This window comes from Mustela nigripes, chromosome 17 (assembly GCF_022355385.1).
Source record: "Mustela nigripes isolate SB6536 chromosome 17, MUSNIG.SB6536, whole genome shotgun sequence".
NCBI lineage: Eukaryota > Metazoa > Chordata > Mammalia > Carnivora > Mustelidae > Mustela > Mustela nigripes.
The window spans coordinates 50504350-50530863 of record NC_081573.1 but is presented as its reverse complement, the minus strand read 5'-3'; the positions used below and the strand labels follow the sequence as shown (position 1 = coordinate 50530863).

The window sequence follows — 26514 nt, the reverse complement described above, 5'->3', positions numbered from 1 at the left end:
TCCTGCCATGGATCATTCCATCCAACAGGCTGCTTAGTCTGTAGTGACTCGTTTATGAAGAAATCTACATACATAAATGCCATCAACTGCTTGATTCGAACAAGAGAAGAGAGATATTTGAGCCTGGAAAAGAGCTTAAGCAAGACACACACACAACCAGCTGTAACTTGGCCAGGGAGGGGAGTGGTTGGGAGGTAGAATGTGCGAGGAGGAGGAGAAAAAGCAGTAGATGACAGCTGTACATGAGTCAGACATGTGAATAAAAGATCACCTCCTCAGGCTCAAAAATATCAGGTGAGCCGGCACTAAGCCGATTCAGAATCGACACCCGCAATGGCTCTAATGAACTAAGGGCATGCCATTATGACAACAATGGGAAGAGCATAAGAAGGGAGAACCCGTGTGAACATCAGGTCCATTGTCCAAAGGTCTTGACACAGGAAGCCTAAAAAAGGAGATATAACAGAGCCACATTAATTGGCCTGTGGGGAAGAAATATTTCTATAACCATAAGGATGTGAATATATATTGTTTCTCTTCTTTTCAAATCAATCCACAGATATGCACAGGAGGCTTAAATGTGGTTATAGAATGGAATATAAAAGTTATTATCCATGACACAATAGAAGTAGCAAAGTTGGGGGGCAAGAGGAAAAGGAAAGATATAAGGACCAGTAGGGGGCACCAACAGGCTCACCTAATAAGGTAGAGTCAAGAAGAGTTCTAGAAAACCCACACAAACTTCTCATAAATATGCACATATAAACACATGAACAGATACAGCATAAATGCATACACACATGCTTATAATGTATAGAATGTGCAATATAAATATATCATATACAAATCTGACATTACAAACATAATGGGAAGAAGGAGATATAACCATTGAAGGTAGTGTAAGTGAGCTGAATCCACATCCGTAACAGCAAAAATCATTAGCGAGTCCCTGAAATTTATAGATCAAGAAATAGCAATCCATTAAAACATAGGAGGCAGGGCGCCTGGGTGGCTCAGTTGGTTAAGCGACTGCCTTCGGCTAAGGTCATGATTCTGGAGTCCCCGGATCAAGGCCAGAATGGGGTGGGGGGCTGGGGGGGAGGTCGCTGCTCGGCAGGGAGCCTGCTTCTCCCTCTGACCCTCCCTGCTTCATGTTCTTTCTCCCTCGAATAAATAAATAAAGTCTTAAAAAAAAAAAAAAAAAAACAGGAGGCAGCCCCTGGAAGCATCAAAAACACCAACGTGGTTGCCTTTGTTCATCAGAAAAGTCCCCAGCACAGAATCCATTCTCCATGGAGAACTGCTGAATGAATGAATCAATGAGTGGACAAAAGCAGAGTAAGAAGGGTAGGGTAAGAGCTACTGCTTACTATTGTTAGTCCTTCAGAACTACTTGATTTTTTCTCTAATAGCTGCAAATGTTACTTTTCTTCTGTGTGCATGGGGGCAGACAGGCTTGGTTCATTGTTGTTTTGGATTTGGGTTTTAGTTTAATTCCTCCAGTATGAACCTGGTTCACAGGTTCTGGAGAGGTGACCTCCTTTGAATGGTGGAGATTCCCTGCATTAAAATGCAAAAAAGCAGCAGTCAGTCTCAAAGCCTGGGCTAAACTCCCCAAATGCACCTGCCTCGGGAGGAAGAAGGCAGCCTGCAGATAGAGGGCTGGAGTGTAAGCACCTGCAGAAATCAGATGGCTTACCAAACACTGCAAGGGGACAGCAGTAACTTTTTGGTTAATAAACTACAGACTTAGGCAACGGAGTGAAAATGTCATCTGTTCCACAATTACCAAGCACTCACGGTTTACTTTAAAATAAAAAAAGTGGGAGAAGGGAAAAAATTTAAAAAAAACAAAAAACTAGTATGGGGGAAGGAAAGAGTAATCTATGACCTTGCCGGTTTATTAGGTTTAGTTAAAATACATGGGCTCTGTTTTCAAATTCTACTTCTGCCAAGCACTCAGCAGCATAGCCTCGGGCAAGCTGCTCACTTCCTCTCACTGACTTCTCCCTCATTTGTCAGATGGGGACACTGATGTCCATTTCGTGTTGTTACATGAGGATTAAATTAGATAATGCCTGTAAACATATGGCATGTAATGAAGACTTAAAATTCCCCTTCTCCCCCTTTCTCCTTGCATGAACTCTGGAAGAATACATAGCTCTGCACCACAGAACAAGTTTATTCAACAGACACTTCCTAAAAGGATGGGACAAATGTTCCATGGCGATGTTTATTAAACTCAGATTCAAATTAACTTCAAAGCACGTGGAAAGCATTCATTAAATCCAAAAGATATTTTGATGTAAATTTTTAAAACATCACAAAACATAAAGCTCAGTCACCAATTAGCTGAATTGAAAAATTTTTAAAAGGCTGCATCATTTATATTATACCTGATGTGAGAGGGAGCTAATTCAATCACTATTCATGCTGTCGTCCACACAGTACGTTTATATTGAAGCAGGACCTCGGTACCATTCCTATAAAAAGGAGATGAAATCACCGACCACAGAGGTACTCAGGAATGAGGAGTAATGGAGGTCAAGTGCCTGGTACCATGCCTGGCACTGGGGTGACCCTCAACTCACGCTTACATATTATGTGGGTAATTTTCTCTTCCATGTGGGAAGGATTCCACTAGGATAACAAGGAGATCAGAATCACATTTTGCCCTCACTTAAAATGCTCAACCCAGGCAGCAGTCAGTGGGGGTGATAAAATTGCCTCATGGATCTTACCATGACTTTTGTCCAAAATGATCACAGAGTACATTAAATCATTAGCAGAAACTTTGCTGCCTGCTGATTTTTACAATGCAGGCAATGAAATTCATTGCAGAAGCAAAATAGGGCCAATAATATAATTACAGCGCTCTGCCTATGCAGTCAGAGCTAATGCTATTATTTGACATTGCAAGGCTGTGTTTTTTCCCCAGAGTCTCGGTGCAGACAAGGTTCGCCCTAATTGGTTCCAAAGCACAACCTCCCCACTACAATCTTTCCTCAGGACCAGTAATGTTAATTTCCACACGACTGTAAATAGTATTTGCAAACAATACAAACATGGTAATAAGAGGCTAGGTGGGTAATTAATGTGGTTACAAAGTAGCTTATTTGCATTTTTATTTAAAAACAGCCTTCTTTAAAAAGCAGCTCAGATTTCTCTTTGCAAAAGGAGCCTTGGTTAAAGAGTACAACAGTAATTACTCTCTTTAGGGGTTCCTTTATATGTCCTTCAGGGAATTAGAATGAAAAGATAAGCAGAATTATAAAGGAAATCATGTAAAATATGAAATGTACTATAAACACTTAGTAGTGTATTTACCATAGCTAGGCCTACCTTTTTCATTAATGGAATATTTTAACCAGCTTATAATACATTCAAATTAATTGTAGATATGGCTAAAAGGTACAATCATCTGATTAAACTTTTTTTTTAAGATAGAGTATTACAAGAAAATCTATGCCCTTACAATAAATTATCTTCTCCTGCCAAAAAGTGCCCTGAATAGGGCAAAGGTGACCATCTGAGATAAAACACAGATCTCTGCTCTTTGTCTAACAAAAGGAAACTGGAATGTTAGAATAATAGATACTTCTATCTTTTTTGGTTCATGTCTTCCATTCCTGGGAACAAGACACAGGAAGTGAGGAAACAAACTCAAAAGCTGATTTGGAATGGAATTCAGTTTTTTTTCTCATATCATTCCCAACTGTAACATGTGGAAATTGCTAGAAGGTGGCCAGTGGTCACGACCATTCAGCAGCTGACATACCTGAATTCATTTGGAGGCCATTTAGTCATCCTCTATGAACCAGGGGAGGGAAACCAGGAGCTGGGTCCCAGAGATGATTAGTCACATCCCTATTCCTCAAGGAGTTCAGGCATTCTTTGGTAAAACTGTGACATGGGGGAACCTGTCAGGCTTAATAAAAGGGTGAGTTCCAGTCAGTGTGCAGACCCTGGGAAAAGTTTCATGTACGGGATAATGCTCGAAGAACAGGGTCTGAACAACAGAAGGATGGAGCTCTGCAGGTAAACTGACGTCACATACCAAGGTACTGGGGCACAGAATAGCTTGATGGGTCTGCGGACCTGGGTGGGGGAATATTCAGCAGTATCTTTAGTTAACAGAAAGCAGAAAAATCTCTAAGTGCAGATGTCAGCCAGGTAACAACTCCAAGTCACTGATTCCGTCAACAAACTTTATTAAATAGGGCCTGCAATTTGCAAAAATTTGTCCTCCATGCAAACTCACGTTCTCCTGGGGAGAGGCAGTCAAGAACCAATAAATACAACACATGACAAGATTACATAAAATATTAGCACATTGTAAGTCCCAAGAATGAAAAAGAAGGGAGTCTAAGAGGCTCAGGAGTGAGGGCAGAACCAGGCAGGAGCAGCACTCACGGGGTAGCAGAGCAGGGGCTGGAGGGAAGGCTTCCCTGCCAGAGCCACTACTCAGTCCCAGCTAATTCTTGCCATGTCTTCCAGCATTTTTAAGAGAAGCCAGGATTTTGGATTCTTAAGTGATACCTTACATTTTTGTTTTTAATTAAAACACAAACATGTCACCCAGGAAGCAGCTACAGTAAACCCATCTGCAGAAGATCAAGGTCACAAAGCTCGTGGACTTAAAAGGGGCAGCAGGTTGGTTTTCAAAAGTAAATCTTAAAAAAGTGCATCTTCACTCTCACCCGACCCTCCAAAAATTACGACGACAACAAAATAGAACAAATTATCTTTGGCTAAGACTGCCCCCCTCTTCATTTAAGCAACTGTATTCACGCAAATCCCCTGGAATGTTGCCACTGCTTCACGCCCGGCTCTTGCCATCCTCCAAACACTGGTATTTTTCACAAGACGCTTCATGGGGCTGCAGCCGCAGAAGACCACCACTTGGGGTTGTTTTGAAAATAGTCACCAGGTGAAATTTATTTCTACTTTAGACTGAATTCAGAGGCTGCAATGATGTTTTAAATATGATTTCAAAATACCTGAGAAAAGCAGAAAGCAATGAAGTGGAAGAGAAGGATAATAAGTTTATGACATCCAAGTAAATACATCCAGAAAACTGGGTCATTTATACCAGAACTGCAATCTTTTCTGTTAAAATATGCAAACGACAGTATGAAAAATGGTTTGTGATTTTAAAGAAATATAGCACTACAAACGTCAGTGTGAGGGAACTCAATAACACTTAATGAAACTTTGGATTTCAAATTAATTACTGATTGACTAAGGCATCTAGAGGGAAAACAGCCTCGATTAGAGAAGTCTGGGAAAGGCCGTAAATTTGGATGCTTCTTTCAAGGACTATGAGCTGATATTTCCTACTTAGGCCTTTATTGCTCGGTTAATGGGATGCTGGTCACTGCAAAGACCACTGGTTTCATTCTCAGAACCAAGACTGGTCAATATTTTCCTTACTCTTTCAGATCTTCCTCCCTCCCCCTCTCCCTTCCTTCCTTCCTTCCTCCCTTCGGCATGTGTGCATTTAAGTTGTAACTGCTAAAAAGAGTTTAAAGTAAAAGGATAATCAAATTGGTGAAGCAGTATTTTAGGAAAGATAAATGGTACCAGTGTTAGGAAAACCATATTTAGTGTACTGTATTTTGGATTCACAATTAGTGTTCCCTCCTTGCCTTTGCTATGCTTTCTTGAAGGTGTAATACACCTTCCAGCCCCACGGATGTGTCAGTCTTGGCCATGAGACTTGATGTGCTATTGGAACATGAAGCAGACATAAGCTACATCCGGGTCTAAGCAGAAGTCCCTCTAGCTTTGCCCTCTGTCGTGAGGACAGCATGGCCCTAGTCACTTCTCTGCAAGCTAGGTCCTGGAATGAGAAGTCGTGAGAAACAGCCCAGGGAAGCCCAGCTAAGACAGCAGAACCACAGCCAACCTCAGCCCTCGTGTGTCATGAGCAAAAAAATACACATTTGTTTTCGTCAGACCCTTGAAAATTTTGCAATGGCTTGTTACAGCAGCAAAGGCTGACTCAGACACTATCCTTGCCAATTAGATTTCTACCACAAGATTCAAATCATACTGGTGTATTTTACATAAGTCACAGAATTCATCATATTCAACTATAGCAGCTCTAGGACCATAATAAATTCTCATCTAATGAATAAAAGCTTCTTTTTTAAAAATAGTTATTGCCACAACATGGGCAAGGAAGAGAACATTTTGACCACTATCAATAATTAGAGCTTTAGAGTAACAAATGGTCACTGGTCGAAAACAACAAGAGGCCAGGGTACCCTAGGACTGAGCCCCACATCAGGCTCCCTGCTCTGAGGGGAGCCTGATTCTCCCTTTCCCTCTGCCTGCTGCTTCCCCTGCTTATGCTCTTTGTCAAAAAAGCAAAAGACCAGTAATATTACGAACTGTTTACTATGTACCACATACTGTTCTAAGTTGTTATGAATACCCACTATTTTCTCACAAAAACCCAGGGACATGGGACTTATTTTTATTACACTTTTATGTATTTTTTTAAAGATTTTATTTATTTATTTAGCAGAGAGAGAGAGAGAGAGAGAGAGAGAACGAAAAAGGGAGGGAAAGAGAGCCAGAGAGTACAAACAGAGGGCACAGCAGGCAGAGAAGCAGGTTCCCTGCTGAGTAAAGAGCCCAATGCAAAACTTGACCCCAGACCCTGGGATCATGATCTGAGCCGAAGGCAGACGCCTAAGCAGCTGAGCCACCCAGCTGTCCCTTATTCTCCTTCTCCATATGAAGAAACAGGAACAGGTTAACTAAAGTGCCCTAAAGAACGAACAGACAGCGTCATCTTTCTTATCCTCCCTATAACTGTGGGCTATTCCTTACCAAATTGGCGTTCTCTGTGTCCTACTTTCAATACCACCAAAGCGAATTAACTAAAAATATTCCAAGCACAAGCATCCCATCATTTCTCAGCTATGTTGCTCCTGTGGTCAAATATCCTGGGCATTCTGAGAACCACGCCAGTCCTTATTCCAATTCATTTTCCCACACAGCTGCACTTTCTAGTCTTCCCTGTACTACTCTGAAATGCCACCCTCAAATCCGGCCTCAGACAGGCGTCCCTTCCAAGGATCAAGAACCCGCCTTGCTGTAAATCCCCATCCACAACCTGCCCCATGTAGGAAATCCATGTTAATTCCACCAAACTATAGCTATAAAAACAGCAATCATGTACAGGAGAAAAAAAGAGAGACTGAAAGGAATAAAATGGAATTAACATATTTATGTGGGGTATTATATATAATGTGTAAAAAACAGGTTTCTGAGGTTTTTAAAATGGAAATTTCTAAAATATTGAGACCATCTGATATGTTTTTGGAGCATTTTGTTCAAAGCTCAAATACATATATTAGAAACTCATTATTCTGCTATTTTCGATTGGAAGGAGTATATTTTTCTACATTCCCTACCTGTGACCAGAAGATCACCCAAGCTAGCGAATTCAATTCACCTTTCCTAAGGGGCCATGTGGCTAGTGGCACTAGTCTTGATGGGATGACCCCGTGGTCCAGCAGCACGATCTCGTCCCATCTAGTCCTCACCACAGGGGTTCAGAAGGGAGCACATAAAATATATTTTATCCCAATTTCATCTCTTAAAAAGGGAGTAGAAAAGGAAACAAGTAAGCCTGAAGCTGGTATTCATCGTTAGTGTTCGGACATTTAAGACCAGAGGCTCTAGACAAAAGTGAAGGCCTTAAGGAAGTCATTTGATTATCAGATTCCTGATGGCCGGGGTTCCAAGTCAATACCAAGTGGAGTTCAGAGGGCCAATACAGAAGGAACTGAAGTATACGAACCTGTGACGGGGAAGGCACCGTGTCCAGAGTGCCCCATCGTTACCACAGCCACTTCACGACCCATGAAGTACGCAGTGTGATCTCAGGAATGAATTACCTGACTCAGGTTGGGCATCCACTCAGAAGCTGAGCTGGGATTCAAACCAAGCGATGGTGACCCAAATTCAATATGCTTTCCCCATGTAGTACCAGTGTGATCACAGGCAGCCACCAAAAAGATGCAGCACCCGAGCCGAACCATTCTAAATGGGGCCCAACTCCCCCTCCTACTGTTTTTGTAGAACAGAACTGACTGGAACGGACACGAGCTACATACAGCCTTGCGAGGTTGACATGGGGAGAAACTGAGAGTTAGAGACCTGCTACGCAGTCCCTGGATGGCAGAAAGTGACCAGGTGGACCAGATAGGAGTGATCTGGAGCTGCTGCTAGCGCGGGTGGGAGGAGGTGCGGGACCAGACCACAGCTGCCGCAGCAGGGGAGCTGGGTCCGAGGAGGGTGCTGCTGCAGGGGGTAAGAGGGTTTGTTATTATGTCAGCCTCTGGTCTTCCCACTAACTCCTGGATCCCTTCTCTTTCTCAAAAGTACACTTAAGGGCTGTCGTCCTATTTTATATGCTCTGTGTATGGCTCTACTTCTGACCCTCTTCACAAGTCTGTGAAAATGGACTAATGAACAGCACTGCAGCAGTGACACACACATTTTCATCATGAACTTGCACCGTCAGAGAAGAGGATGGAGGCGGGGGTACCCTCTGCGCGGCATCATCACAACAGCAAAAAGTGTCGATGACTACCGGTAAGCAGGGGTGAAGGGCAAAGTCACGGTGGCTGGGCTACCAGCGGCGGGGACTCCCGGGAGGCCCCGCAGCACACGTTTGCTGAAGCCCTGAAGATCTTTCCCAAGAACGTGTCACAACTTGCCTCTGGAATCTACCAAATCCTGGCCTAAGAACCCAAGCTCCTTCCTGTTCCTGGCATAACTCGGCCCCAAAACCTGCCTCCTGCAACTCCGTCCTGCAGATGAGCTGCTCCCTCTCAGCCACAACTTAAATGCAAACCTTAACAGCACTATCAGGAACTCTGGTACTGACCTCACCTCTGCCTGCCCCTCCAAATTCTTCCCGCCCCCTCACCCTGCTCTCCTTCTCTGACACTCCCCACCTCCCTCCCATCCCTCCAAAGTAGTTTTATAGCAGGATCTAATCTAATCTTCATGGTTAGCCAAGCATGGAATCAAAACAGAAGATGTGCCACACTTCATCAAATGTAGGTTCCATTTTCTCCAATGGCCCCAAGAAAAATAATTTACATGATTTCAAAAGACATGCCTCCCCCCACATACACACACACACCAACACACCCATTATCCATTAGGGATTTTAAGATCCATAGATCTTTTGGTCCCCTTCGGTAAGCCAATAACCCTCAGCCTGGACCGCACCGTAACAGGCTGTCGTTTACAGCCTTCTCTATGAAGTATTCCTGTTAATGTTTTCTAAAGTTAGCTCCTCAAAACTTCCAAATAATACTCCTGGTACTCTGGGATTTTTCAAATATGACCCTATTACTCCAATCTGTAGTCTGAAAACCTTATTTTTCCCCAACTGAGGCAAGCAAACTAGTCTTCTATGTTTGGATGAAAGCTCTTCTCACCACTTTGGTTACTTTAGCTGTATTGATTTAACATTCATTGACAAGTAATAAATTCCATGGACAACAGCTAGTTGGAAAACCATAGAAAGTACCTTTTAATCAACCGAGTAAGAAACTAAACACTCCCAAGTTCTCATAACACTGGCAAGGAATTACAATGAATGAAGAGATGTTATATTAATTAAACTCTTGGAATGTATCCATAATGCTTAATGGAAACGGAAGCCCTAGGAGGTCTGAAATGCCCGGGAAACACCCATCCCTGAAACTCACTCGCATCCACCAAAGAAGCTATTCAAGTGTAATCATTCACGTCATACAAAAATGAAGACCTCGTTGGAAAAAATGAAATCAGAAGGGAAATAACAAAAATTCATCCAGCTTCTGTACACTAGTTTATTCATTTTCTGATTTGGTTCTATATTACCTATTAGGGTTTTTAGAGTTTCCTTCAATCTCCAAGAAGAAAGTGAGTGAGGCTGCAGAATTCAAGTGCATTCATTCACTCACTCACTCATTCAGCAAACAGGTGAGAGGACGTGAAATGCAAGCATTCACTGAATACCCACACACGGCAGCTCCCACGCTTCGAGGCTCTCCCGAGTTTTATTATAACTACACGACAATCATGTGGACAAAAATGCAGCTTACAGAACGTCACCAGTGTGCCTCATACTACACCAAATACTGGATGTCCATGTACCAACACAACAAATCATATGATAAACATCACTGTAAGTCTCTTTAATTCGCACATGTAGACACTGAGGCTCAAAGAAATTAGATTTCTTGTCCATCATCACGGGACTCTCATGGCCACTAAGTGTATGTCCAAAACTACTTTTCGTCAGTTTAAGATTTCCAAAGTCACAACAGATCCTAAAGTGGAAAACAATCATTGTGAATAAGATTCCATCCTTCAGCAGGGTGGGAAAACATACTCCTGGATTAATCACAGATAAAACACACCATGCTGATGTATCACCCACAGAACTGGTGGACATAATGCTCCTGCTTTGTTCAGGCAAAGTGAAATCAAGGAATACGGTGTCTGCAGCTGGACAATATGTTTAAAAATGATGTGGAAAAACAGAAAGGGACATAGAGGAGATTTATGTAGGGCTCTGATCCCTGGGTTTTTGAACCCGGAGAAAACACAGAGAGGTGCCTCTCCATGGCCTCCTAGCTTGTTAAAAATCAGGATGCACTGTCCTCCACCTTAACACGAAATGGATATAGACCTAGCACACAAAGATCCGTATCAAGAAAGCCTACTTTAAATAGCCATAGGAACAAAAACCTAGTCAACCTTTTCATTTAAAAAAGTTTCCCAACACACCGACACACACAACTATTTCCAAAGTTTTCTAATGTAATTTCTGAGGCTCTACCAAAAAAATAAATAAATAAATAAATCAAAAAGCAACACTGTAATTGTGGGAATTAGATCCAGTGCAAATTTCACAGAACACCTGGCTTGGCTACATCACACAAAATGCCTGTTGAGGGGAATGGTGCTCCTTTCTCCTTGAAAACTTGGAGGAATGTAAGCACCCTGGCCAAGGCGCAGTAAAGGAGGGGCAAAACATGTTATGTCCTGAGGCCTAGCAGAGAGAGCTGGGGGTATTCTCCTGTCTTCGGCAGGTCAAGGCACCAATTCTATGATGACATGTCTCATCTTCTGGTGAAAGTAGTTCTCCAAAGACCACGGGTTCCCTGAGAGCAGGTTTTTCTTTGTTGCGTCTGCCCAGGACCTCCTGTAAAGCTTGGCATAACTCAGCCACGTGCTTAAGGATGGGATAAGCAGACAAATGAACAGACCTAGGGGCCAAGAACATCTTTTGCTACTAAACTACCTACAAGTTTTACCCTCAGTAACAGCCCTGGTTAAGAAGAAACTCAAAGAATAAAAACGAAAGGTGTTTCTTTGCTGTGATAGAATAGTTTGGTATCCTAATATTGAGTGGTGGGTACACAAACATGAATGTATGATTATATGTGTGGGATAACATTTCATAGAACTACAGACACACACACAAATGAGGACATGTTTCTGGCACTGTACCAATATGGGTTTCCCGTATGGGATTATGGCACCAGCGCTGGATCAGATGTTATTATTTGGGGAAGCTGGGTGAGGGATAACCAGAAACTCCTGGAACTAGTCTTTGAAACTTTCTGACAGCCCAAAATTATTTTGAATTAAAAGGGTTCTTTAAAAAACGAAATCTAGTAGAAAATGCCAACAGGTCAAAGGATAAAAATTACCAGATTAAACTGAGTTCTAGCAATTAGTGATCTGAGAGTAAGATCCTAGTTCGTTTTTCTCCTTCATGCTTGCCCTTTAGATCAATGCTGTTCAGTAGAAATAACACAGGCCCCATGTGTAATTTAAATTTTCTAGAAGCCATATCCCAAAAAAGGTAAAAAGAAACAGATGAAATTAACTCTTATTTAACCTCATATATCTAAAATATCATTTCAGCATGAAAGCAATATAAAAAATGCTAATATTCTACATTTTTTACACAAAGTCTTCAAAATCTGACAGGTATTTTATTTTATACTTACAAATCATTTCAGTCTGTGCCAGGCACTCAACTGCCACATGGGCCCAGTGGCTACCATAGGGGACAGCTCGGCTCTCGCTACCACCTTTATGTTGCCGTTAAAAGTCACCTGGGCCGTTCTCAAGGTACCTGCGTTCAGTCAGCTGAGCATCTGACTCTTGGTTTTGCCTCACGGCGTGACCTCAAGGTCCTGAGATAGAGCCCCGGGCGAGGCTCCATGCTTGGCACAGAGTCTGCTTGAGTTTCTCTCTTCCCCTATCACTCCTCCATCGCCCAACTCTCTCTCTCAAAGATAAACAAATAAATCTTTAAAAAATAAAAATAAAACTCACTTGGACTGTTTTCATAATTAAAGCTTTTCATTTCCTTTAAACGAATGGTTACCACCAGCAATCTGTGGCTTACTTAGCGGTGGCAGGAGACACCGCTGGAGGGCGATGAGGTCTTGAAGGAGCTCGGTCTACTGATGAGCTTCCAGACAGGAGGCTATTAAGAATGGGAGGGGGAAGGGGAAGAAAGCCAAAATCACAGCTCAACTTGAAAAAGTTTTGTGGCCTTGAAATTTTTTTCTGGGAACAGTTGTGGATCCTTCTTATCGAGATCATCATGAAATGAAGATAGAGTCTCACCAATTTTAAGGAGTTTGGATACAATCAGCAGGAGGGTCTTTGATGCCCTGCCTGTCTCCTTCAGGTTCAAAGTCGTCTCAGACATGGAAGATCAGGGCGGTAACTAGAGACAGGCTTGAAGTAACCACAGCAGGGAGTGCCGAGGGCAGCCCTCAGATGCTGCAGCTCTCCACCTCCTTCCGCGGGGCGGGGGGCACCCCTCCTGCACCTGAAGCTGGAATGGGAGCCTATGTGACATCGTCGCGTCCCAGCAGAAGCACGCTGTGCAGTGCGTGGGGTCAACGTGCCTTTCTCCTCCTTTGTCACAGTACCCAGCAGCATGGGCTGCTCTGCTGGTCCCCGGGGCTGAGTGAGCTCCCCTGTTAGACGCAGCTACCCCAGCAGCTCATGATGGAAACGGAGCTGGAGCAGGACATAAACCTTTCTTCTTTTAAGCCCCAGAGATTCCAAGGTGGTTTGTTATTACAGCATCGCCTGTCCTAACACAGAACTCGGTTGTTGACTCCGTGCATGGGACACGAACGATTGCATCCCGGGTGTCTCCCCGCATATCGGGGCTTATCGCATCTGCTATAACCCAGGCTCGCTTTTACAGTGGTTTCATTACCAGCCATAAAAACTGTAACAGTGGAACTGTATAAACAAACCGAACAGTGTTTTTACTGTAAAACATGAATGTAATATAAATATTTGTCTTTGCCTTCTCTCAGCATCTGTAATGAGAGCAGAAAATTCATGCCATATGTTTATAGCATGAAGAAGGGAAAAAAGAGATCCCAGAGATTCATCATGCGGGTGCCGGCTGAGCTGTTTAATATTTGTAACTCATCCATTTTCTTTTAGATATAAATCCTCCACAAATCATAAAACCCTGACGACTGTAAGTGACCAAATTCATGACTATTTCTACAAGAGGGCCCTTGCTAGAGAGAAGGTGACCGTGGTGGTATGAGGTCAGTTTCTGTGACAAGATGAGGAATGACACGGTGAGTCACTGCATTAGACCGTGGCCTCTCCCAGCCGGCCTCGACGAAATCGGAACATGAAACCACTTCTCTGAGGACTTCAAAAGACCAATCCTACCACCAGCTGGAAGGGCATCTGAACGTTTGGAGTCCTGGCAGCTCCCCCTCCTCTCAATCCTCACAGGGAGAGGTGCTGGTCATGGGAAGTGGCTTCTGCCACCTGGAGGACCTTACCACCTCAGAGGAGGAGGCGATCCCGGTGAGCAGCACTGCGGGGGACGTTTTATTTCAGAGCCGTGATAGCGTTCTTGACGTGAAGCCACCGAAGCCTGCCCTAAGCGTCTGGGCAGCCTTTTAGGATACGAGCTGAGAAGCCCCGAGAATGCTTCCATTTTCTCCCAGCTGGCTCAGGGATCAGAGGTTTCTGGAAACTATCACTGTCCTACAAAATCCAGTGCCACAGAGGGGAAGCTTTGTTGAGCACAAAGCAAACCTAGCCCGGGCAGGCTCTGTCTGGCGCTCGGGAGGCCAGCCCCACGTGGGCGCAAGAGGTGCTGGTGGGAAGAGAGGAAGGTAGGAACGCCGTTAATGGGTTAGAACCCAAAGCATGCAAGGCATGGGGAGGTGACATTCAGAAGCTGTCCACACGGCGAGCAGCGCTAAGCACATGTTACTGAGCATGGGCGGGGAGCCGGGCACTCTTCTCTACTCCTTACAAGCCTCCAAGCACTCAGGGACGCAGGATCCCATTATCCACAGTTAAATCAAGAGGTACACGGAGGAGCGTCCTGACTGAGATCACACGCTACCAGGGAACAACAGCTAGGATTCCTACCTAAGCTGGGGTGATTCCAAAATCTGTGCTTGTAACCCACTAACTGGATGGCTAGAATCAAAGAAAAACCTTCATACTTCTAACCGACCAGTCCTATACCATCCAAAAGTGATGAGAAACCCAGGTCTTGAGTCTGCTCCTGCCAACGTGCCAACTGAGCTCAGACCATAAACCAAGTCTGGCTCTCCTCCCGGGCAGCCCACAGACACACACACCCACCAAAGCCTGTATGCTGTTGTTGTTGTTGTTGTTGCTAATATACATGTCTGTAGACACACCTATACTCCCTGAGGGCAAGGACAATGTCTTATGTGTCTACACACACTCAGAGTCTAGTGGGACGCCTGGCATATGAAAAGCTGTCAACGCATGCGTGCTGCTGAGTAGGGAGACCACTGGCCAACAAGCAGCACGCATTCAAAGCAGGGACCGTCCACTCCCTGGAGTCAGAGCCTTTGCTTCCTTAGTCTCATCACTAATGCTTGAAGGCGGCACCTGACTCGGAGGAAGGGCAGGCGGCAGAGTGGGGAAGCTTTGTGGGAAGGACAGCCGTCGGGGGCCTCGCAGGATGTGGAGGTACTGGCCAGGCCAACAAGGACAAGCTTAGCCGAGGTCCTTCCAGGCACAGGAAAACACTCCAGGCTGAGAAGCAGAGACCCTGGGGGGTTTGGGACGAATGGCGAGTCTGAGACAGTGAGATGAGGAAAAGAATGGAAAGAGATGAACCTGGACAGGCAGCCCAGGCCACACCTCACAGGAGCCTCAAACAATCTTTCTTATCCTTGCTAACACTTGGAGAGCACACACGAGGCGTGCAGGTTCCTTGCAAGGACCCAGGCCGACTGGTTCATAAACACCAGAAAGAGTATTTGAACTCAGGCAGCCTGGATCCCAAGTCTGTTGCTTATGCCCACGTAACATATCTTACAGATCAATCCTTTCAGACAGATGAAGTGACTGAGTTTCGGGAACCCCTCCAAGCAGGTGCCAAAGAGCTGAACAGGAATGCACGATGCAAAAGGAAACCTTTCCAGCATCCGTCATGCTGATCAGGTGAGCGATCTACTCCTCTTCAATAAAGTCTTTATATACACACAGTTTATCCACTTATAAATTTAAAATATATACTATCTTTTTAAGAAATCTATATTTAATTATACAGCATCAGTGAAACTTCACTTGGGGAATGAAAATCTAACATAAATGAATGCATCCAATAGAAAAAGCTGTAATTTAAAATAAATTACTGGGGAGGGGGGTTGGGAGAGGGGGTGGGGTTACGGACACTGGGGAGGGTATGTGCTATGGTGAGTGCTGTGAAGTGTGTAAACCTGGCGATTCACAGACCTGTACCCTGGGGATAAAAATATATTATATGTTTATAAAAAATTTTTTAAAAGTTAAAAAAAATTAAATTTAAAAATGGTCAGAAAAAGAAATTTACTCTCTTCATAGAAAAAAAAAAATTGCTATCTGGTACTAGGTAGCCCCATGCAATTAGAAAGTGGCGTCAACAGCAAAGAACCAAATAACCCCCCTAAATTCCTCCTCTCCCAGAGCAGTTCCACTGTTGAGCCCAACCAGGAAGTGTGTGCAGCGGAGCTGGCCTGAGCTTCATTAAGGCTTAAAGTCAATTAAGCCACGAATTGGAACAATCATTCCTCCTTTGCAAAGTATTGATTTTTTTTTCCAGGCCGCTTTAGGGCTTTTCCAGCACTCACCCAGAGATTTATGTTAGACAATTTCTTTCTGATTAAAACAAATCATAGCTCAACAATTCTAATTTCCTCCTTTCTAGGCAAGAAATGATCAGAGGATGCTGAGAACAGTGCTCCAACCCATCCTGCAGAGGCTGGCACTGAGGCACTCCACATTCATACCCCGTGAGGTGCGCTCTCTCCTCCTCCCTCTCGCCCTCTCCTTCCCTCCATCTCTCTCCATCTCTCTTCGTGCCTTAATTCCTGTCCCTCCTCTCAGTGCCCATCTCCTGTGTGTGCCTGTGTGTCTGTCTTTCTCCCTATGTCCATATGTCTCCATATGTTTCCCGACCCCCTGATGTCTCTGCCTCTCCATCCCTCTCTCTCTGCTTCATTCTCTTTCGATATACGTTTACCTTGGCAGGTTTCTGGACGATTACTTATTAACTGAAAGGGAAAGGGACATTAGAAGCAAAGCCAAACCAAGCTGGTATTCTGACCTGAGTAATAGGAAATGAGAAGGTTCCTATGTTCACCTCCAGAAGCCCAGCATCATCAGAGGCCTTCTCATCTGTAAGCAGTTACTGGTTTGTGATCCGCCTTCTCTCTCTCCATCCCACACACTCTCGAGGAGGGACCAGAGGTCTCCTGGATCCATGCACTGGATTTTCACACAGTGCCCACTACCCTCAGAGCTGACCTCTCTATGTCAATGATCCATTCTCCTGTGCTTCAAAATTGACTTGATTTAGGAGCCAGTCCTCAGTGCACCCAACTCCCACTGCTCCAGAGCAGCGGGAGAAGCTGGGTTAACCAGCTTTCCCAGATTTCCCAAATCGAAATCTGTGAATTTCAAAGAACTGGAATTGCAATATGCTTAACACCATGTCCCATAAACAATGAGTCCTTCTTTAACTAGCTAAAAGGCAGCTGAAAATTTGAGGGCACCATAGTAACATCAAAGTGAAAATCAATTTGCACAGCTCAGTACTTTAGAAAAATAATCTGGTTGCACCTTCTGCTGGTCGAGTCTCCAAAAACAAAGCAACCAAACCATCCCTCCCCACGGTGATGGGATGCCGCGGCTTGGGCTATAACCAGCAAGGCCCAACTGTCTAACCCTCCTGCTGACCAGGCTACAGGCTGAGTAGAAGAGTAGAACTGGGAAGGCTCCGACATTCTTACATCCTTTCCTCTCTGCTGCTTATAGGCTGTGTGAGCTCACACAAGGCCCTAAACTTCTCTTGTGCCTCATATCCTCTTCTGAAAACAGGATTTGTAATACTAGCTACTCAACAGGGTTGCTAAAAAGATGAGCTGAATTAAGGATAGCAAGTGTTTTTCACAGTGACTAGCACACAATGCTAGCTACCACTGTCATCATTATTATTATCATAAAAATGAGGAGGAGACTCAAGCAAACCACACAAGAGACCATTAAGTGTTGGGTCCTTATATTTCTGTCTTACAGGCAATTCTAGGCTCCTTTTAAAAACCTGTGTGTGTGTGTAATTTTTTTTTTCCAAGAGGTAAGTGGACAGCATGATAATACGTCTCAATGAAGGCCTAACTGCCTAAATAATATTGGACTGGCCAGTTTCCCTCTCCAGGCCTGTTTTCCCATCTCTCAAGTGTTAAAGAGTTAAACTGGCTGGTCTCATGTCTTTACAATCCAAAAATTCTACCATTTTTAAACACAGTATGCCCAAATGTGATGTTAATTCGTAACTGCCCTTAAAAAGACAAAGAGCTTCACTAACTCACATCCGAACTTTTCATGACATTTATTCTTGTATAAAGTGGCTCATATCTTTACTATATCCCCTAAAAGTAATGGCTAAAAGAACCATAAAAAAACCCAGTGGGTCATACATGGACTACGAAGAACTTTATTTTTAACATACACTTGAAAGTAATGTAGAATTAGTTTTGTTCCTTTGATGTCTCCCCAAAACCATCTGTGTTGGCAGATCTGCACAGATGCCATAATCGGCGGCTCAGGCCTGTAATACAACTAAGATCACTGACATCACTGCCAAGTGCCCCAGTGTTTCCACCAATAATGCAAATTTACCCAGAGCCGAAAATACCCACTTAACTAGCTCTCAGTTCTCCACATTTATAGTCCAGGCAAGCTGTGAACCATCCAAACAAATGCAATTATAAAATGACCACTACTTATTTCTAACTGGCATTCTGGGTAGATCTGCCTTGTGAAAGGGTCTGGCTCAGTCTGATGTTGAAATGTGTTCCTGCTCCTCAAATACCCACCCACTACTACCCACAAGAGGGGGGATCGGAAGGTTCCAGACAGTGGGATAAATCAGATGAAAAGGAGGGTCTCTGAAATAAAACCTTAGCAGACTGCCTGACAACAGAAGATGTGGAGTCGCAGTCACATTTGCAACTGTCCAAGAAACAAGGACAGTCGTGGGCAGGAGACTGGCCGAGTCTTTGTGAGAGTGGCAGCAGCAACATCTTAAAAGGACAACTGTTAAAAGGCGACAAGCCAGACCTACAGGGACCAAGGCCAGCATGAGCCTCAACCTGGCCCCTTCAGAAGCTGGGCCTACCCCTTCCACAGGGAGTCTAGCCAAGCCAGCCACACGGGAAGACCGTCACTCAGGGGTGGATCACTGGAATAACGTGCTCAGAAGTAGGCTGGTCAGGGGCGCCTGGGTGACTCAGTGGGTTAAAGCCTCTGCTTTCAGCTCAGGTCATGATCCCAGGGTCCTGGGATCAATGCCCCCGCATCGCATCGGGCTCTCTGCTCAGCAGGGGGCCTGCTTCCTCCTCTCTCTGCCTGCCTCTCTGCCTACTTGTGATCTCTGTCTGTCAAATAAATTTAAAAAAATAAATAAATAATTTAAAAAAAAAAAAAAAAGTCGGCTGGTCAGACTTGATAGTTTCCTTCCTTGCCTATGCTGCTCTCCCTCCCAGCAGAATTATTAAGAGCCCCTCCTCTGGCTCTCAGCATTTCCTGATTTGAACAATCAATGGTCTGATCACCCTACTCCTGAGAGAGGGCTGCAGATAAGTAAACACGTTTCTATTTTCACAGTTTCTAAGAATGAGGACCATTCCCCTCCCCACAATTTGTTAAATGTTCTCAGAGCAGGAGACATTGGAAGGGATGATTATTTTTATCCTCTGGGACTCAGTTGATGGATTTAAAAGCATTCTTTGAACGCCAGGAAATAAGCAAGTATAGTAAGCATCGGTCTCGTCCTTTGCAGCTCATGGCTGCCACCTGAACCCTGCTGACCCAGTGCTTGGCTAACAGGGTCTCCGGCCTCAATGCTCCTTCCCTATTTCAGTCTGAGCATCCACCTTACTGCATCACCACGTGTGGACCTGCATCATGCCGACCTGGATCCCTGAGTGGCTGTCAGGACCTAGAGAACAAAGGCCATTCTCCTGGGAGAACAGAATCTGCAGTCCTGAACAATCTGGCTTCCAGTGGCAACTTCCGGCCTCCTCCCCAACACTGCGTCCAAACCTGACTACTCCCCTTCCCTTTGCTCATGCTCTTCCTTGCCCTGGAATGTGCCTCCTCACCCCAATCTCAGCCGACTAAAGCCTGCCAATAGCTCCTTCTCCTGCTTCCTGGAGAAAACATCTTTCATGAGTCCTAAAAGTCCCATTCTCACTGTGCTCATGGGTACTATAACCCATGTCAGTGAGCATGGCAATGACAATATTCTAAACTTTTATCACCCACTATACCAAGTACATAGTAGATACTTAATAAATATTTGTACCATTTAAAAAGACCGTTTGAAAATCTTTGGATTCATTAGCAAACTAGGTTGTAAGAACATCTAATTTTTGTAAGCAAAGATAAAAATCTGTCCCTGCTCTTTTATAGTTAAAAAAAAAAAAATCAATCGATTCATCGATCAGTGAAACAGCCTGAGAACTGCAGAGTAGCGCTTCTCAACTTTGTGTGAATCAGAATCTCCTGGAGGGACTGCAAAACACACATTGCTGGGCCCCACATCCAGAAACTCTAATCCCTTGGGTTTGGGGGTAGGCCCAAGAATCTACATTTCAAACAAATTCAATGGTGACTCTTGCAGTGACACAGCAGCACTGGGCCAGGGAAGGGGTTTGAGAGGCACCATCAAAGTTTGTGCAGCATAGGAAACCACCAGGCTTAATCCAGGAAACACTACGGACACCATGAGAGATATGTCCTCTCCCTTCCTGCCTTAAAAAATAGCACCTCCCACCGCCCCCCCTTCATTTTGGTCTTCATATTGCTTACATTTCGATGCAGATTTTAAGCATCCTATAATTCATCAACTAGTTCTCTCCTGGCTACACATTCCAAGTAATTAAAGTTCAGTAATAACTTATTCTTTCTGCTCCAGCACCTGCATTTCATTTGTTTATTTTCCCAGAGTCATAAATCTGAAAGGCTGTCAAAGTGCCACAATATTAGTGCAATAATCAAAGTTAATTAGTCCCTCTCAATAAACAACAACAAAGCCATTACAAAGATGCATTGAAGTTTCTCCCAGCTACCCAGTTTACAGATCACATTGTAGCTGGAACAATTAGACTCTGAGAATCGCTGGGTAAATGAGCGCAGTGTTCTTCGGTCATTTAAAAGAAGACTGTGCTCTTCATTCACACTGATTCATTAACTCCAGGGAAGGCAAAGCGGGTCTGGGCTCCGCATCTGCCGCCCGCCGAAGGATGCCGGAACAGACGGAGCTCTCCCCGCTGCCAAGTTTTACCAGGCGCATCCCAGACTCCAATAATAAAAGAGTCCAGAGGTTGCAGAGCGGAGAGAAGGGCCAGCCTGACTGCCAACTTTTAGTAACCCGGAGTCTTCAATAACCTTTGATTTATTATTTAGGGAATTTGAGAGATGCAGGCATCAGGCGGATTCTGATGAGAAGGCAGCCCAGGGAAACTCGGAGGACAGGACCAGGGCCGGTGAGTAGGAGACACTCAGAGAAAGAAGCCGCCTTCAGTATGAGAGAGAACTCTGTAACTGAGAGGTTCACAGAAACAGGAGGGCTCCCTGGGGAGGGAGGAGCTTACCCATCACTGCAAGGATACAAACCAGAGTTGGAGGGTCTCTGCTCCAGGATGCTGTATGAGTGGTCTGCACGTCAGAAAGAGGTCAAATGAGGTGAATGGACAGTTGACACCGCCCTAAGAACTTGCATTTGGAAACAATCACTGGACGAGTGTTCAGTTCTTGACCTCTGAACTTGTCCAGCTCCTCTCCAGAGATCCTTCTGCTCTTGAAGTCATGGCCCCCGTGCGTGTTACCCACTGCTACGTGACACACTTGCGCGAAGCGCAGTGGTTTAAAACGGTAAGCATTTCTTACCTCACCAAGTTTCTATGGGTCAGGAATGCTGAGTGGGTTTGACTCAAGCTCTTCACGAGGTCGCTGACAATCTGACAGCGGAAGTCACCTGCAGGCTTGAGGAGGCTGGAGGTTTCCAAGAAGGCCCACTCAGGAGGCTCTGGGTGGGAGGCCTGGGTTCCTCGTCATGTGGGCCCCTCCACAGGGACGTGTGAGTGTCCTCACAACACATGGCAACCGGCCCCCCCGCGGCAGTGATCCAGGACAGCAAGGAAGGAAGAAGCTAGGTGCCTTTTATGACCCTCCCTGGGAGTCCTACTCCCTCAGTTCAGCCCCATGCTATTCATTAGGGTTCTCACTAAGCACAGCGCACATTCAAAGGGAGGGGAATCAGGCTCCACCTCCTCAGAAGAAGAGGATCAAAGACTCGATGAATAGATTCTAAAACCAGCATGGATACTTGGGAGGCTTCATTTTTTAGGGTCTCCAAAAGCCAGTCGCATATGCACCCCCCAGCTGACTAAGCGGCAGGGACGAGTGCCCAATGGGTCAAAGCGTCGGTTTTTTCTCCACTTCTCTCCATCGGCAAGCCCAGGCTCAGTGGAAGTCCGGCCAGCTCTGTTCCACCAGCACCGGGCAGGTGGATGCCCACTTCTCTACGCCGTGGGGATGGGAGGAAACCCCTGCTCCTTAGTGCATCTGAATATTAACTGATGCATCGATGGGCAGATGAAGACAGGCTCCACCATGTCCTAGTACTCTGATCTTTTTTTTTTTTTTTTTTTTAAGTCATTTTCTGACAAGATTTCTGAGACTATTTGTTTAATTTAGGGATACGGTGAATAAGTCAGCCTCTCCTGAAGATACCACTTCCTGAGTCTTTACCATGTGTGTGCCACACTCTACATAAGAGAGTAAGTGCCTTCTGAGACCCTGAGTGGCTCATGGAACCCATTACATCACTAGTCACAGGTTCATTACAAAATGATATAACCTGGGCACAGCCAAATAGGAAAGATATGGAGGGCAAGGTATGTGAGAAAGAGCAAATGCTTCCTTGCCCTCTGTAGGGGCACCACTCTCCAGGTGTACCACGTGTTCACTGATCCAGAAGCTTTATGAACTCTCTTCTTTTGGGGTTTTCACAGAGGCCTCATTACAGAGGCATGGTTGATTAGGTCACCGGCTACTGATGATTCAACTTGATCTCCAGCCCCTCTCCCCTCCCTGGAGGTCAGGGAGTGGGACTGGAAGTTCCAACCGTCTGATCATACAGTGGGCTTCACCAGAAACCAGCCCGCACCCTTGGGTGGGTTCCACAATTCAGCTCATTCACAAAACACAAGACACCTCTAGGGCTCCCACCACTTAAGAAAGTCCAAGGCTTTTTAGGCGCTCACACCAGAAACCAGGAGGAAGACCAAATGCTGTTTCTTACCACATATCAAAAGATCACAGTGTCTGTTACTTCACTTCATCTTCACCAGGACCAAGAGCAATTACCAGCACCATTCCAAAGGTAAATAAACCAAGGTTCAAACACATAACGAAATTTGCCCAACGATACCCAATGAGCATGTGCTGGAACCAGCACAGAGTCCCAAGTCTACATGACTCCAAAGCGGAGGCTCCCTGCACTCCACTGCACTGCCTCCCTATAAATTAAAACTAGTCTATTTTAAATAAACACTTGAAATAAACCCTAACCTATTACCATGTGCACTGCCCCATTCTTAGGCTGTCCCATCTACGTGTATCTCTACATCTGTCCTTGCGCAGGAGGTTTCACTGTCTCTCCTCTCTGTCTAATCTAACAACTGCAATGTCGGAGACTCTCTGTAAATGCACCATAATAAATATTAAAAACAGTCTCTAGCATGTTTTTTCCCTCTTAAGTAATGGAGGCTGAATGCCTAGTGGCCAGAAGCAGGCCTTTGAGCCACTGGCTGAACACTATTTCAAGATGAAATCCGTCTCTTCAAACTATGTCAAAATTGCTTAATAAGAACTCGGGGACACCATATTAATGAAAGGATGCATCTGCTTTGGGTTTCACATGATTGGGAGTGATGGTTTGGAGCTAGCCTCCTATGCTTGACTTCCACTCTTTTAAACCCCATAGTTAATCACAGCCCTCATTATACAAAGGTTACAATGGATATAAAGTTTGAAAGATTCAGTTCAAGACTGTGAGCGGTGGCCAGGGGGGCTGGGAAAAAAGAAGGCAGAATGAAGACACAGAGACAGTGATCAAAGAACAATGAATAGCACACAAGACTGTGTCAGGGCAAAAACGTTCAGAATGAGAAATGAAATGGAAAACTTCAAGGATAGGAGTGGGCACAAGTCTGGGGCATTCTGGAGACAGAGAAAACTCAGATTTTTTTTTTATTTTTATTTTTTTTTTTTTAAGATTTTATTTATTTATTTGTCAGAGAGAGAGCGAGCGAAAGCAAGCACAGGCAGACAGAGTGGAAGGCAGAGTCAGAGGGAGAAGCAGGCTCCCCGTGGAGCAAGGAGCCCGATGTGGGACTCGATCCCAGGACGCTGGGATCATGACCTGAGCCGAAGGCAGCTGCTTAACCAACTGAGCCACCCAGGCGTCCCAGATTTTTTTTTTTAAAAACTCAGAATATTTTAACAACAATTATGTCAATGAGGGGAATATATCATTTGTTATCTGATAAAGAATCTTTCCAGAGCCTGTGACAAGAAAGGTCAAATAAGCAACCCAAGTAGGACAGTAAATACTCCATATGCCACTTGGAGTGAAGGTCTGGGTAGGAGAGCGGATTTGGTGAGGTGAGGTACATCAGCTCCACCAGATTACCAAAAGGGACCCAGGAAGCTCTCTCTCCTAGGCAGTCACAGAGACCCTCGTTATCATGAACAGAGAAACATTCACATATAAACATGCAACCCTCTATGAATACAGTCTTTGGAAAAGACTTTGAAAAACAGAGGCTTTTTTGAAAAAACAGAGGAATTTTGGATTAGGTTACAAGATGGCTTTGGAGCCAGGCAAATATGGCTTCACACCCAAGATCCACCCCCAAACTCCCAGCTTGGTGAGCCTGGGCAAGCCCCTTCACCTCAGCTAGCATCCAGCGCCTCATCTGCAAAGAGGGTTTAACACATACCATAGATATTTCATTGCTAAGCGCTAAGCAACATGCCTTACAGAGACACAAATATGAACACTCAACCCCATATGCAGGGGATAATAATAACGTGACATTTTGAAAACGGAAGTGTCCTAAGAGGAAACTCTAGAACTTTATCTTTACCTTTGTGTGTGTGTGCATGTGCTTATTGATTTAAGCAAGTGGTTTATATAGTTCTCACTGGCACGCAGACTTATTTATATCATACTTTATTTATTGAAAATCCAATACTACACATAAAAACAATTTTTAAAGCAAAGAAATGAGGAACCAATCTAGCAGCTGATTTAAGATGTATTTTTCCCAATAATCTACAACTATTAATAATATTAATAGTTTTTATATTTTTCGTTTAGCTAAAGTTCAGAACAATGGGGATGAGCCCTCTAACTCACAATGCCTTGAATGATGGTCATCCTTCCCGAGCCAAGTCACCAACTCAGACAAGCATCACGAGCTGCCTGCCTCCCCCCAACACTCACACTGCATAAAAGAAGGCATCATACCGAAGGCCTCTAACCTATAAAGCCACATTAAGGAATTTAAGCTTTTATTCTCAAAGGGGAAATTCCCACAAATGCCAAAGCTACACCAGATCATAAAGCCACTGAGTACATCTGAGGGAGTCTAACCGTAGCTGAATTTCTCCGGTGGTCCTCAAAAATACAAGCCATTTATTCCTCAGCATCCCACCCCTTCACTCTTAATACCATGTCACGAAAACATAAGGCACTGGTGTCTATTAAAAGCACAGAGAAGTGTCAAACCCATGTGCCTAATACACTGCTTGGTACCAAGCCCTCCATATCTGCAAATACTACTAAAACCATCATTTCCAATCCTTATCAGTGAGGCTGCAATAGGACACGATTCTGTCAGCTTTCCACATGCCCTCCCTCCAATGAGATAAACAGCCTCACTATCAACTCAATCGAAGACGGGAATAATTATGACACTTCAGTCCCGCCAGCATCAAACTGTGTGGTTACAGTCAACCGGGCATGCGCTCTCCCTAACACATGCATATCCCATTACCTCTGACTAATAAATCTTTTCTTTTTACCCCTCATCGCCCTGCTTTCTCAATAACCATTTTGGTATAAGCCATCGCTAGCTGTTCCTGATGACTGATCCCTTAATCATCTTTCCTAAATATATGCAAAGTGTATTTCTTTGTAAATACAAAAGAAAAAGCAATCTCATAAATAATTAAGATGGCTTTTCAAATGACAGTTGAGTGCTAATATGAGCTCCACTGGAAAATACTAATCAACAAACTAAATACACATCTAAGAAAATGTAGGAGTCCAGACACAGGAAGACAAAGAAAGAATTCATTGCGACTCCACTTGAATCATGCTGATGTACATCCTCCCTACGCTCCTCTTGGACCCACCTGGAGAGGTTAAGAAGAGTAAGTATCACTTGTACCTCCACATACGAATAAGAAATTGATATTAGTGTTACTCATGGCAGCGGATGAAATGGAACTGAATACTCAATCTACCCCCAGCAACATGCTAAATACTACATAGACACATGGTCAGTGCATTTAATACTCACAACTACTCAGGTCTCCTGGCATAGATATAATTATTTGTATTTTACAGATGAAGAAACCATGGTTGGAGAAGTTAAGAAACTCATCCAAGGTCACAGGGTGACATAACAGAGCATATTTTATAGCAATGGCCATCAGCTGGAGATGATCTGCCCTATCTGCCCAGGAGGTATCCTGAAGACCACTCAGCCTGCCTTCTCTAGACCTCTTGGGAATCTTGGCTAAAATACCCATGAGAAAACGACACTTGATCTTAGCCAAAAGGCCGAGAAGCGATCCCATGAGAAAACGAGAGCA

General features: G+C 44.4%; 1 protein-coding gene across 9 annotated transcripts in view; it reads right to left on the bottom strand.

Annotated features, from left to right (window-relative positions):
• Positions 1-26514, bottom strand: part of WWOX (WW domain containing oxidoreductase) — a 955527-nt gene that overhangs the window by 874411 nt on the left and 54602 nt on the right. Inside the window, exon 6 of one of the 9 annotated variants that reach the window (XM_059382587.1) lies at positions 4913-5000. The exons of the other annotated variants lie outside the window; for them this stretch is intronic. Coding sequence (XP_059238570.1) covers positions 4992-5000 — 9 coding nt within the window. The 3' untranslated portion in view covers positions 4913-4991. Of the gene's footprint in view, positions 1-4912; positions 5001-26514 lie in introns of those variants that run through there. 9 annotated transcript variants of the gene reach the window in all.